The sequence below is a fragment of the Molossus molossus genome, unplaced genomic scaffold, assembly GCF_014108415.1.
Source record: "Molossus molossus isolate mMolMol1 unplaced genomic scaffold, mMolMol1.p scaffold_m16_p_6, whole genome shotgun sequence".
Taxonomy (NCBI): domain Eukaryota; kingdom Metazoa; phylum Chordata; class Mammalia; order Chiroptera; family Molossidae; genus Molossus; species Molossus molossus.
In genome coordinates this window covers 63,912,327-63,925,625 of record NW_023425399.1, presented here as the reverse complement: position 1 = coordinate 63,925,625, position 13,299 = coordinate 63,912,327, and the positions used below count along the sequence as shown (strand labels likewise).

The window sequence follows — 13,299 nt, the reverse complement described above, 5'->3', positions numbered from 1 at the left end:
GGATTCACATATCCATTTTTTTCCCCTTTTCCATGGGAGTTTAGAGTTGATGTTCTGGCAGTTGGCCAGACTAAAAAGAAAGAGTAGAATTAAACAGTAGGCACATTCCCATTCTGGGTTCCATTTATTTGATAGTATGCAATTTCCACTTTCCCCTAATTGTTTCTTGGAAGAGTCTCTTCGCTGGATTTGAGTCATCCAGCAGAATGAACTGACCACGAACAATGCTCATACAAATCACTCTACACCCAGGGTTCCTTGGCCAATATGCAGGTGAGCCTGGAAGGAGACTGCATCCAGGCCAGGGGCCTCCTGACTGCTTGGAACTTGGCAAGGGAGCCATATGCCAGGGACGGGCAGTGCAGTGGGGCGCCTGCTCCGTTCTCCCAACCCTTAGAGGGCTTCTTGGACTTTTTAAAGAACTGTGTATGTATAGGTTGTACCTCAACAATCAGGCTAATCAAAACAACTTCTAATTATGGAAAAAAGCCCAAGAAGTTGGCATATAAGTTCTGATGAAGCTCCGCTGCAATCAGCATAGAAGATCAGTGGTAGCCTCTCTTCTCTCACCTCTATAGAGTACAAGTTTTAATATCCAGGTTACTTTTGTTTCGTTATGTTTTACAAAAGAAATATTATTTAGCCCTGGCCGTTTGGGCTCAGCGGTTAGAGTGTCAGCCGGCGGACTAGAGAGTCCCTGGTTCGGTTACTGCTAAGGGCATGTACCTCAGTTGCAGTTTGTCCCCGGCCCCAGTTGGGGTTGTGTGGGTGGCAGCCAGGCGATGTGTCTCTCTCACATCGATGTCTCTCTCTCTCTTCCTCCCTCTCTCCCTCCCACTCTATTTGAAGATAAATGCAAAAATGTCCTCAGATGAGGATGAAAAGAAATAGTATTTATTGAAATGCCACAAAAATAAGAATTAAAATCACCTGTAATTCTGTCACCTGAAGATGATCACTGTTAACATTTTAATACCTATTTCTGCAGTCTACTTTCTAACAAACACGTGTAACACATATATATATTTGTATTTTATTAGCTATAAATTGAAGTCACAAAATACATGCTGTTTGTAACCTATAGTTTTTTAAATGTGTTGTGTTTCCTGAATCTTTAAGTGTTCTGCAAAAACATCATTTTAATAACCTCCACAGTATATATTTACTATTATAAAAGATACTGTGATGAGCACTCTTACTGATAAATGTTTGCACATATTTCTGCATTTTTTCTTAGGTATATTCCCAGAGGTGGAATTACTGGGTTACAATATATACATTTGTCAGGCTGAATTGCCCACCTGAAATGCTGCAGGACTCCCCACTTTCATTGATCTGTGCGGAAGTGCCCACCTCCGTGGATACTTGCTAACACTGGGTTTCATACTTCTTTTGGTCTGTAAATCTCAAGTGAAAAGATGATATCTTGTTGTTTTAATTACTAAATATGTGTTTATTTGCCATTTGTTTATTTTCTTATTAAATTTTCCTATTGCTTGAAAAATACTACTCCTTTGTCTTGGGTTAGAAAATTATTTTCCATTTTGTCATTTGCTTTTTAATACTGTAAATGGTTTCTTTTGATATATAAAAATTAAAAATCTCACCAATTCATTCTATCAATTTTTTAATTAAATGTTTTGACTTTTGTTTCTGTGTTTATAAAGGCCATGCCCCAAGAACAAATAGAAATTAATCTCTTTTCTTTCTAGTTCATTTATGCTTTCTTACAGCTAGTTTTTTCGTTTTGTTTTTTTATCCTCACCCGAGGACATATTTCCATTTTTTTGTTCAGATAGAGTGGGAGGGGGAGAGAGAGAAAGAGAAACATTGACACGAAAGGGACACATTGAGTGGCTGCCACCCGCATGACCCATCCAGGGCCGGGGACAAACTGCAACTGAGGTACATGCCCTTAGTGGGAACCGAACCCGGGTCTCTCTGGACCGCAGGCCAACGCTCTAACCGCTGAGCAAAGCCGGCCAGGGCACAGCTAGGTTTCTTAATTCATCTGGAATTTTTTTGATACGTGGTACGGATCTCACTATTTTCTTCCCTATGCTAGTTGTTCTCTCACCCTATGCCAAATAGCCCATTCTTTCCCCCACGTTTTAAAATACTGACTGTGTCCATTGTTAACATCTTATAAACTTCTTATCTATTTCTGAGCTTTGTTTTGTTCCATTAATCTATCTATTCTTGCACCAGCGCCAGTCCATCATATTATATTTTTATATCTAATAGTACAAACCTACCATCATCATTCTTCCTTTTCAAAGTGTTTTTGGCTGTTTTCACCAATTTGTTTTTCTAGCTCAGAGGTCAGCAAGCTTTCTGTGAAAAGGCCAGATAGTAAATATGATAATATGTATGATTTGTCATTGCTCAGTGCCGCTCTTATAGCAGCCACAGACGATAGTAACGGAGGCTGCGCTTCAGAAAAACTGTGTACAAAACAGGCTATGGGTTGATTTGTCCTGAGGGCCATAGTTTGCCAGCCTTGTTCTGGATGAATTTTTGAACCATTTCGTCAAGTCCTTCCATCCTCTTACCTCCCTTACAAACAAACAAAAGGTATTTGTGTGTGTATATATATCCTCACACATACAAATACTTTTTGTGTGTATATGTACATATATTACATTATACATATTATATATTATATATGGAGGGAGAAAGGAATTTGGCTAAAATGTTATCATAGTTATAAAATGATTTGGGAGAAATAAGACATCTTCATAGCATAAGGTCTTCCCATCAGATACCATCAAGCATGGCTTTATGTCTGTCCTTCACCAAAGTTTTATGGTTTATTTCATGTAGGTCCTTCAAGTTTCTGTTTAACTTTAATCCTTGCAATGTTTTTCATCGTCGTTGCCATTATGACTGGGATCTCTGTCAGGGGATCTGTGTTGCCTGCTCCTCAATTCGCTAGAAGAATCACAGGCTGTTGTATTCAGGGCTCAGCAAGGGGAAAAGACCCATCAGGCAGGTGGGAGGAATCTGTGCGCTGCTACCTGGTTGGCTCCCTCCCAGCAGGAGGGCTCACCCAGAATGTGCCCTTCCTCCAGCTCCGAAATGTAGCAACCCGTGAATCTGCAGAGATTTTTAGAAAGTTCTGACTCCACTTTTAGCTGTGTCTCACTTCTGCATAGTTTTCTCGCAGCACAAGCAGAATCTGTTTTCTGTTCATTGGGAGAATGTGATGTGATGTGGGGCTCCCTTCACTCACTCCCAGAATTAAGTGAGACCCTTAGGCTGACACTTTGGAACAGTCTCCATCCCTGCTTTTTAAGTGTTCATCTCACTTAGCTCATCCAAATAAAAAAAACCCACTGTAGTGTGAAGAATCTTGGAAAACCTACTTATTAGGGGGGGAGGGGGGATTCAAGCCCTTCTTAAGACTTGTTTAATTTAACCTGTCGGAGGAGACTGGTTCTCTTTGTAGTGTGATCCTACTTTTACCAAAAGGCTGAAGGAAACAAAGCTGCTTCTGCAAGGGGGGCCAGAGAGAAGCTTCCACACCCCCTTGGTTGACCAGGAAGTGCCCACACCAATGCTGATAATATAATCATTTCATCCCTTCTCTCAGTTACTGCCCCCGCCCCAAGCCTCCAGCTCCCTAGGGGCTCAGGGAAACTCGAATTTTGTTTCTTAACCCTGAAATTCATCTAATAAATGTCACAGCATAGTCTTCTGTGTGAGAAACGTAAAATGTAAACAGAACTGAGTTAATTAACTTAAGGTTTGAATGTTACATAAGTGACTTGCATAAGGGCCTCCTTCCCCAGCTGTGTTGGTATGTGGGCTGCAGCAAAGGATGAAGCGGAGCGGGCTCTGAGCCCACCTCAAGATGAGTTCCCAGAGGAGCCAGGTCCTTGCCTCAGTTAGGCAAGGCTGCAAAGGGGAGGGAGTGGCCATCAGGGAGAATCTTGTCATTCACAGGTTTGCCAAGGTCTGGATGATAGCCAGCAATCTTAACTTTCCAAACTGCTTTCTCCCGACTTTTCTCAGGATTACATGAATTATTTCCGGTTTCAAATGTATTTGTCTTCCCCTAGGATGCTTCTAGTTCTTCTTCTAGTAGTCAGTTCTTTCTGTCTTTATACTTTACTGTAGCAGGAACTGTCTGCCTCCCTGTTGTTCCATTTCAGACACCCCTTAACCCTTTTATTTCTACTTATGTTTATAATTCAGATGCATTTCTTGCCCAGAGCAGGCAAAGTGCACTGTAATGTATGTAACACCAGTTAGGGACCCAGCCCGCTGAAGGACACAGCCAAGGCCACATCACAAATGAATAAATTATGAACTCTCTTTGGAGGGGATTGTTCATGGAGGATGTTGCAACCTAGATTAGGTTTTCTCCATAAACAAGGCCCATACTTTTCTCCCTCACTACCACTCTTTTATCTGGTCATTTACTTGTAGACATTCAGGAAACATCAAATAATTTTCATGTTAGTCTAAACAAAACGTAATTAGGAGGATAAGGCAGCCCTGGAAATATTACATATCTATTTCCAGAACTTCCTGCCTTTTCCTCTTCTACCCTCCACTGGTGCAAATTATCCAAACTACCCTCCTTTTTCATGAAACTGAGTAATTGAGGAATACCCAAAATATAATAATTAGGATTTAAAGCCTCTTAAGATTCAAAGACCTCACCAACTTATTTAATTTCATTGAAATGTTGACTCTTACGTGGTTTCTTGATTTCAGTGGGGGGAAAAAGGACCCTGGATCCTTGCGTGTGTCCCCGAGCAGGGGGTCGGAGTCTTTGCAGGGCAGGTTCCACACGTGACCCCTCCCTAACAGCATGTCACTTGGATCTATTTCAGAGTTCCCTGAAAAGAAGGGGCAGTCGGGAAACATACAAAGAAAAGAAAACCTTTAACCAGGTAAGCAGAGGTTTTGTTCTAATGTAACATCTCCTTGAGAGGCAATCACTTCATTTTGAATCTTCTTTTAAAATGTGAGTGTTGCTTTTGAAATATTCAAAGAAGCATTACCTACCAAAAATTTGGACTCATTCCGAATCTCCGTGGGTGAAATTTTCTTTTCATACCAACAGCTCCTCCCTTTTGTTTCTCACACCAGTAAGCTGGTTATTCCTTCAAGAAAAAGAAGAACAGACTGACTTTGTGTGAGGCATCATCTGGTGCAATTCAGGGCTCAGGCAGTTTTCATAATTTGTCAAAAGTGTTTGGCCTTCAAAGTCATTCACATAGTAAAGTAGTACAACTTCTGTAGTGCTGGGTCATTCATAAGGCACTGTTTTGAGCATTGTTTGGTTTTATTTCTGTATGTGCAAGCTGAACAGTCTCCCGAATTGTCCTAAATGAAGTGAAATGTTCTTACCAAAAGATGGTAAAGGCGTAGTCCTTTTCATGTACATGGTATGTGTTCTTCTGAACTTTCTTAGCTTTTCTGAATACTTGCTTTACTGGATTCCTTTCTTCTTTTTTTAAAAAATTGCTGTTAGGCCCTGGCCGGTTTGGCTCAGCGGTTAGAGCGTCGACCTGCGGTCCAGAGAGACCTGGGTTCGGTTCCCGCTAAGGGCATGTACCTTGGTTGCAGTTTGTCCCCGCCCCTGGCCCTGGTTGGGTCGTGCGGGTGGCAACCACTCGATGTGTCCCTTTCACGTCGATGTTTCTCTCTCTCTCTCTCTCCCTCCTGCTCTGTCTGAACAAAAAATGGAAAAATGTCCTCGGGTGAGGATAAAAAAATAAATAAATAAATAAATAAAAATTGCTGTTAGTATTAGGTGTTGGAGAGAACAGAGGTCTTATTGGGATATCAGCTCCGGAGCTCTCAGACCAAGTAGTGATTACAGAGATGCAGTGAGTCCCGGCAACTAAGAGCTCTGCCGACCCGCCCCGTGAACTCCACACAGATTCTTTCGGGCTTCTCCGTTCTCCAAACTTGCTGCTCCCCAGAGTACCCATCAAGGAGGGTCAGCCGTGTGAACGTCAGGGATGCCAAAGATTAACCATTCTCTTCTACTGCCTCTCCTCCCCAGTCTCGCTTTGGCATTCACTGATAACAGGGAACTTTAAACCTGGCGCCCACTGCGGGGTGCTTGAGCTCTCCTGGGCTTCAAGTATGTTTAAACTTGCTGGTTCTTGACCAGGGAAGATCTTTTCCTTAAAAGGGTAACTGCTGCCCCATTCTGGAAGGAACAGCATGGCTTTGCCTTCATCAGTGGGTAAATCAGGCTCAGAGCTGCTGCTGCCCCTCAGGAGTGTTTGAGAAGCCCCGGGCCCTGGGAATGTGTTCAGTCCCCCTCAGCCTGCAGTGTCATTGAGGACGGAGTTTCTGTCCAGCAGAGTGGTGGAACGGAGCACCTTGGGAACTGCAGGTCTGCAACCAAAACCCACAGGAAACCGGCACCCCGGCGCAAGGTAGGAGTGCGAGCAGTCAGCGCTTGGGGTGCTGGCTAGACATCAGACTTGCAAGCCAAAGAATATATACCCATAGTGATATATTTTTGTTGCTTGGCAAGGCCTTTCCAGCTGCTGCTGCTGCTGGTGGTGGTCCTGTGTGTGTCCTGCCCCCATGCCATGCTTGCTTTCTCCACTTGTCACAGGGACAGTGGCGTGTAGAAAGTTTGACGCAACCTTCCGCTTTCATACTGCATTCCTGCAGCTATCTGATGATCTCTTGAAACCAGAGCTTGATACCCTTCAGCTTAGTCTTCGGCCTAGACCCCTCCCCGAGAACTCTAGCAGAGTTCAGAAAGTCTGTGGTTACATGATAAGGTGGGTAGCCAGCCTCCCCCACTGCTTTAGCTGAGGCCGGGATTCTCCACCTTGTTAGAAGGAGGGACTTTCTGCCCCAGAGCAGGCTGAGCCCAGCACTGGTCTCCCCCGTCCACACACCGGCCTCAGAAGGTCCAGCACCTTCTCCAGCCACCTCAACAGAGTGAGGAAGTGGGACCCCTTCATTAATGCACACACGCCCTTGGCTTCAAAGATTATCGTTCTTTCAAAAACTATTTTAGTGTTGGTGGAAGGCCAAACAGTGCCTGGGTGTTTAGTAGAAGTGACAGCATGCTCCAGTCATATGTCAAAAGTCCTGCTGTGTGTATGGTTCTTCCTTTAAGGAACAAGAAGATTCTTGGGATATTTTATCAATCCTCAGGTAATCTAGAAACTGGACACTTGTTAGGGTATGTCATAGTCTTGCTTCTTTAACTGACCCGGGTTTAAGTTCAAGGAGATGGAGGAGAGTGGTTCTGGTTTATAGTCAGACTTGTGGGGAAGATGGATGGAAAGAGATGGTGCAAGGTTCAAGGTTTCTAGAAATCAAGGCGATTTGAGAGCTTTTTAGGATTTTTCTACCCTAAGCATTTATAGCCAAGTGTTTAGAACCCTTGTGTAAGGTCAGGGTTCCCTGTGCCTCTCAGAGATCCTACCTATTTCCTCAACTTTCTAGTTCCACTTTCAGGGCAAGAACCTCAAGAGAGATCACCTGAGGCTCCTGATCTTGGTTTGAGACAAAAGCTCCCAGAACTCAGCATATAATTTTGCCCCTCATTTGCCCTTTTCCAACTTGGCCTGAGTCAAAACCTCACCAGTTCCAAGTTTCCATGGAAATAGGGTTAGGGCATTGGTCACAATCGGTGCTCGTGTCCATCTGTGGGTCTGCCCAGGCTTGAGGTGGGCAGAGAGTGGCGTTCCCTTGTGGCTGGTGATGTTATCTTCCATGATCTCTGCTGCAGTCCTCGGGTACGAAGGTGAATTTCTCTGCTTCACGGGTGGAGATAGGATCACTTAGGTGATTTTGGACAAAGGACAGACACTGGCTATCAAGTTAATGATGGGGCTAAGGGCACTACCTCGTTCTTTTTGTTCCAGGCTTTTCATTCCCAAACTAATCCATTTACAAAGTATTGACCATCTATCTCCATTGATTTCTTAGGAATCTAGGTTTAACAAAAAACTGAAAAGGTGCTTTTGATTGTTTTACTTCAGAAAATTTTATGAAGCTGTGTTGGTGCACGGTGCCAGGGACAGAAGGGCGGCGGTGGGATGCGGGCGGGATGTTAGACCCCAGGCCCGGCAGGACTGGGGGTTCTCTGCTAGGGGGATGGCAGTGGGAACGCTGTCCCTCAGAAGGGACAGACAGCTCAGGGCCTACTTTCCACGCAGCACTGGCTTATAGTTGGCCTTAGATTTTTCTTTGAGTCTGCCCTGTCACATCACTTTATTGTTTTAAATTTCTATATATTTGTGGTACAGGGAAGAGGGATCTAGGTGAGTGAAAGGATAAAAGTTGGGGGTCACCAGAGGAGGTCTTTCTGTATCTTTCTGACTAATGGTGAGAGTGTGGCAAAAACATGGCACAGAACGTGTCTGAAAGCTGTGTCGACTCGCAAGGCTGCTTGAGCACACACTGTGACCTTGGAGTTCATTCTCCCCAGAGGGTTGACTTGTCCCAGGCACTGGTTTGATGACTCCCTTCCCTGAGGCTGATGGGGTTTGACTACGCTCCAACATGCTGTTGAGTTTCTCTGTGTGATGGGGAAGCCTTTGATGAAGTCTTTGTCCCCATGACAGCCCTTTGAAACTTCTGATAGCCAATCAAAGAGGAATGATTCCTGAAAGTGGTCATTTTCCCCATTGAATGTGATAGCAAACCTTTGTGCAACCCCAAGTCGGAGTTCATGCAGCTTCACGGCTTTGAGACCTGCATTGCAAAGGGAGGGTCGGTCCACTTTCCAGTTGGCAAACAAATGCCCTCTTGACCCCAGCCAAGCAGTATGGGCATTTAGGGAAGTCTGTTTGGGTGACCCTCCAGAATCCTCTGATATTCCAATAAGAAATACTTCTTGGGTTTTGAAACATTTACCTCCTTGCCTTGGGTTTCTGAGTTTACTTTCCTGCTGTGTTATAGCCACTAACGGGAGTGGAGCGTAACCCCAGGCTCTGACTTGCTCGTGCATACCGAAGGTTGTGAGTAACCCAGGTGCTGAGTTTTGCAGGAGCCAGGTCATACTAACTGTCAGAGCTTAGTGCTTACTCCACACCTTGACTCCTAAAGTGCCCTCATGCCTGTCATCGCACGGTTGTCCTCATGTCATCCTTGTGATACACTGGGAATAGGGAGACCAGGGGAGGGGGAGAAGTGAATTGCCGTATCTCAGGTTCTCAGCAAGTCATTGGAAAGCCTAGCCCTGATTTGGGATCACCTGGCCTCCCCCTCTTGATAATACCTGTGGGTCGCTGACCACTTTGGAAGAGGAAAGTCTGCACTGTGGGGGAAGTGATGCCAGCAGGTGGAAGTGGCTACTGAAGCCTGTCTGCCTGCACCAGGCTTGGCGAGGGGTTCTGCTCTCTCCCTCTGCTGGTTGGACCACAAGGTAACATGGGATCACCGAATCACCAGCAGGTGTTGAGTTTCATTTCATTTTCTCACGCTTCACTCATCACCTGTATGATGGTTTTCATGTGCACGTTTTTCCCCCAAACTAATTGTTTGGTTTCTTTTGTTTCTGTGACAAAGCAGCGGACTTTGTGAGGCCCCAGCTTCCCTTGGCTTTGTTTTGGCCCCTTCTACTGCAACCTGACGCAGTGACAAAAAGATCAGTGTTTTGTGTTTGTGTGTGTGTTGGGGGCGAGGTGAGAGGGAAATCATAAAAAACATGAACATTTGGTATTTTCAAATAACCCTTCTCTCGGGCTGTTCTTTCCTGGCAGGATGACAGTGCCGATTTGAAATGCCAGCTTCAGTTTGCCAAAGAGGAAGGTTCCCTTATGCGCAAAAAGATGGCCAAGCTGGGGAGGGAGAAGGACGAGCTAGAGCAGGAGCTCCAGAAGTATAAGGCCCTGTATGGTGACGTAGACAGCCCCCTACCCACCGGGGAAGCCGGTGGGCCGCCCAGCACCAGGGAGGCCGAGCTGAAGCTGCGGTTAAAGTTAGTGGAAGAAGAAGCCAACATCTTGGGCCGGAAGATTGTGGAGCTGGAAGTGGAGAATCGAGGCCTCAAAGCAGAGATGGAGGACATGCGGGGTCAGTATGAGCGAGAGGGCCCAGGCCGGGACCACATCCCAAGCATTCCTACCTCACCCTTCGGTGACTCCCTGGAGTCCTCAACAGAGCTCCGCCGACACCTGCAGTTTGTGGAGGAGGAAGCAGAGCTGCTCCGAAGGTCCATATCAGAGATCGAAGACCACAACCGGCAGCTGGCGCATGAGCTGAGCAAGTTCAAGTTTGAAGCACATCCAGAGCCCGGGTGGTTGGCGGATGGTGGCAGCAAAGGCACAGGTGGTGGGGTTCCCCTGCAGGAGGAGCTGAAGTCTGCCCGGCTGCAGATCAGTGAGCTGAGTGGAAAGGTGCTGAAGCTACAGTATGAAAACCGGGTGTTGCTGTCCAATGTCCAGCGCTACGACCTGGCCGCCCACCTAGGCCTGCATGCCCCGAGCCCCCGGGACAGCGATGCTGACAGTGACACAGCCAAGAAGGAGAGTGATTGGGAGGAAGGCCGCCTACCCCAGCCCAAGCGAGAGGGCCCCATTGGCGGTGAGAGTGACTCAGAAGAGATGTTCGAGAAGACATCAGGCTTCAGCAGCGGAAAGCCATCAGAGGCCAGCGAGCTGTGTCCAGCAGAGGTCCTGAGGGCTAGGGAGGACTCTGAGTGCTTGGTGAGCATAAAGCAGGAGGCCGAGCGGCTAGAACGGACCATGGAAAGCCTCATTACAGACACCAATGGCTTTGTGGATGACGTGGCCTTGCCAGGGCCTGGTGTTCAGGTGGAGGGGGACAAGAAGGAGCCCCAGCTGCTAGGAACCATCAATGCCAGGATGAAGGCTTTCAGGAAAGAACTCCAGACCTTCCTGGAGCAGGTGAACCGGATTGGGGATGGCCTAAGGGAGCACCTGGAAGGTCTGTCCCCCTTGCCCCACCTCACAGAGTCTTCCAGCTTCCTCTCTACTGTGACCTCCGTGTCCCGGGACTCCCCCATTGGGAACCTGGGGAAGGAGCTGGTCCCAGACTTGCAGGTAAGGGGGCTCCTGGCTCTGCCTCCCTGCTCGGTTTTGCTCTTCCTCCTTCTTGCTGGCATTGCTGCACTTGAACTCATTCTGCTCACGGCTGCTTGGTTTTGATTTCAAACCTGCATTGTACTAAAGCCTCAAGTGTCAACCAAATCCTTTCTATTGGTTAGGTTTCTTTTTTTAAGTTCTCTTTTATTTCCTTGTTTCCTTTTCCTTTTTCTTCTTTTATTTTTAACTGCACCATTGCTCTTGGCTTAGATAGAGGTCCTCCCTCATGACACAAGGCTAATCCCAATGGAAGCAATAGGGATTGAAGCAGTCTGTCCTTTCTCCTTTTTTGGTGTCTCAAATGACCAGCCATCCTGATGAAGAAGCAAAGAGGAGTTTAAAACAAAGTACAAACTCATTTCACAGTCAGGATAATTAGCAGACTCACTCAGGAGCATTTGCAGGTTTATTGCCAAAGGGACAGTTCTGAAAGGCCCCAGAGTGGGGGAGAGGAGCACGGTTCTGAGAGAAGGATGGTTTTGTTGGAAAACCTCGCTGCTGGCGTGCTCCTGCTGCCTCCCTGAGCCGAAGGTGAGGGCGGAATGGAGTAGCCATCCCAGGACTGCTTTCCTATGCGTCGCCCTTGGGTGCATGACCCAGCTGCTGCCCTGGATTATGGCTTGGCTGCTCGACCACAAGCAAGCAAGGAGGAGCCTTGTTTCCGTATCCTTCACGGGTAGCGTGCTTGCGGTTGCGTCTGTGACTCATGCATCCCCATCGCATGCGCCTCATAATGAGTGTTTTGCATTCTTCCCCCTTTCTCTCTTTTTGCTTTTCAGATCTTTCAGCCCATCATTTTGCTCATCCTCATTTTGGTTCTGTTCTCTTCACTCTCTTATGCCACTGTGTTTAAGTTGGTTTTTCTATTCATGCTTTTCTTCATCTGGTAGTGTTCTCAGTTGTCTACCTTACCCATTTTTGTTTCCTTTATCTCCCCTCCCCACCCTTCCCTTACCCTCTTGTCCTTTGTTTTTTAATTAAAAATAAAATAAAAAACAACAACAACCAAATCCCTCCATGCATCTAACAGTCCAAACTGAGAGATCAGATGGAGTGGCCGCTGGGTCAGGAGCGAGCGGACGAGCGGGAGCTCCTGCCTCTCCGAGCCACGCGGGAGCTGCACCGCCGCGCAGACGGGGATGCCAGGAGCTGCAGGCCCGGAGGCCAGAGCTGTGTCAATCTAGAGGTCAGCAAATGGTCTGGGCCCACCAGCCACTACCCCCCTCCCAGCCCTTCCTTTGCTGTGTGGTTGGCTGTGGGACATTTCCTACCTGAGTCGAAGGACCTCAGGGAACATAGTGGGAGAATATGGAATCAGGAGGACTTAACTAGAAGCAAACCCATTGCATGCAACCAGAATTGGAGGATCTACACAGGGGCAATGCAAGAACTGCCAGCACCCCTTGTCGGACAGGCATGGTCTCATCCGTACACCTGTGTCTCCAGGGCCTGTAGGCGCCTGGAAATGTAGGGAGATGTAGGAGACTGATTTGAGAGCATCACCTGGCTTCTTGTCAAACGGTGAAGAAAGCAGGGATAAAATCAAGCACTGTTTTTGCTAGTCTGGAGAAAACACACTTCCCTGTATCTCACACGTCATACAGTTTCTGGTGACGGCACTCTAGGCCAGTAGGCAGTCAGGGAGTGCACTCTTGACCTGGGGCTCTTCAGCAGTCTCTGTTGCCACAGTGACCCCTTGTCAGCGAAGCCCTTAGCCACCTAGATACTCCATTGCATGAAACAGTTGTTAGCAGTCCTGTCAGCAAACGCTCCTCCATGCAAGTAATTCGACCTAGGACAGAAAGGCAGGTGTCACTGAGGGGTGAGCCCCTGCCTCTGACATTGCTGGTCAAGGCAGGTTAGAGCAACATAGTCCACATTAGACAATATCTGGATGAAGAATCTTAATTTATTAGTCCCAGTGGGGACTAATTTATTACCACGCAGCTCTGAGGCTTTTTAGCATCTCCAAAAGGGCAGAGGCAGGGTAGGGCTCTCTCTCACACCTGGAAGCAAACAGAAGCTTGCTCCGAGAAAGTCAGGCATTTGACGAGGAAGTGAAGTGCACAGAGGCCTCAGGGTGGAGCGCTCCGGCCTTCCGCTCAGCTTGCAGAGAATGGCTTGGTTAGGCTGTGGGTCCCACGGTTAGAGGTAGGTGGCTGGGGCAGCCAGCTCACCCAGGCATGAGTTCACATATCTCCAGTCTGGGGCTTGTCCTTTGTCCTGTAAAGAGTATGTCACATCTCTACCCTCC

The 13,299-nt window shown here is 47.0% G+C and overlaps 1 protein-coding gene across 1 annotated transcript in view; it reads left to right on the top strand.

Annotated features, from left to right (window-relative positions):
- The window catches only part of MTCL1 (microtubule crosslinking factor 1), a 152,363-nt gene that overhangs the window by 77,370 nt on the left and 61,694 nt on the right, over positions 1-13,299 (top strand). The window contains exons 4-6 of the mRNA XM_036244612.1: positions 4,842-4,901; positions 9,702-11,003; positions 12,076-12,231. Coding sequence (XP_036100505.1) covers positions 4,842-4,901; positions 9,702-11,003; positions 12,076-12,231 — 1,518 coding nt within the window. The remainder of the gene's footprint in view (positions 1-4,841; positions 4,902-9,701; positions 11,004-12,075; positions 12,232-13,299) is intronic.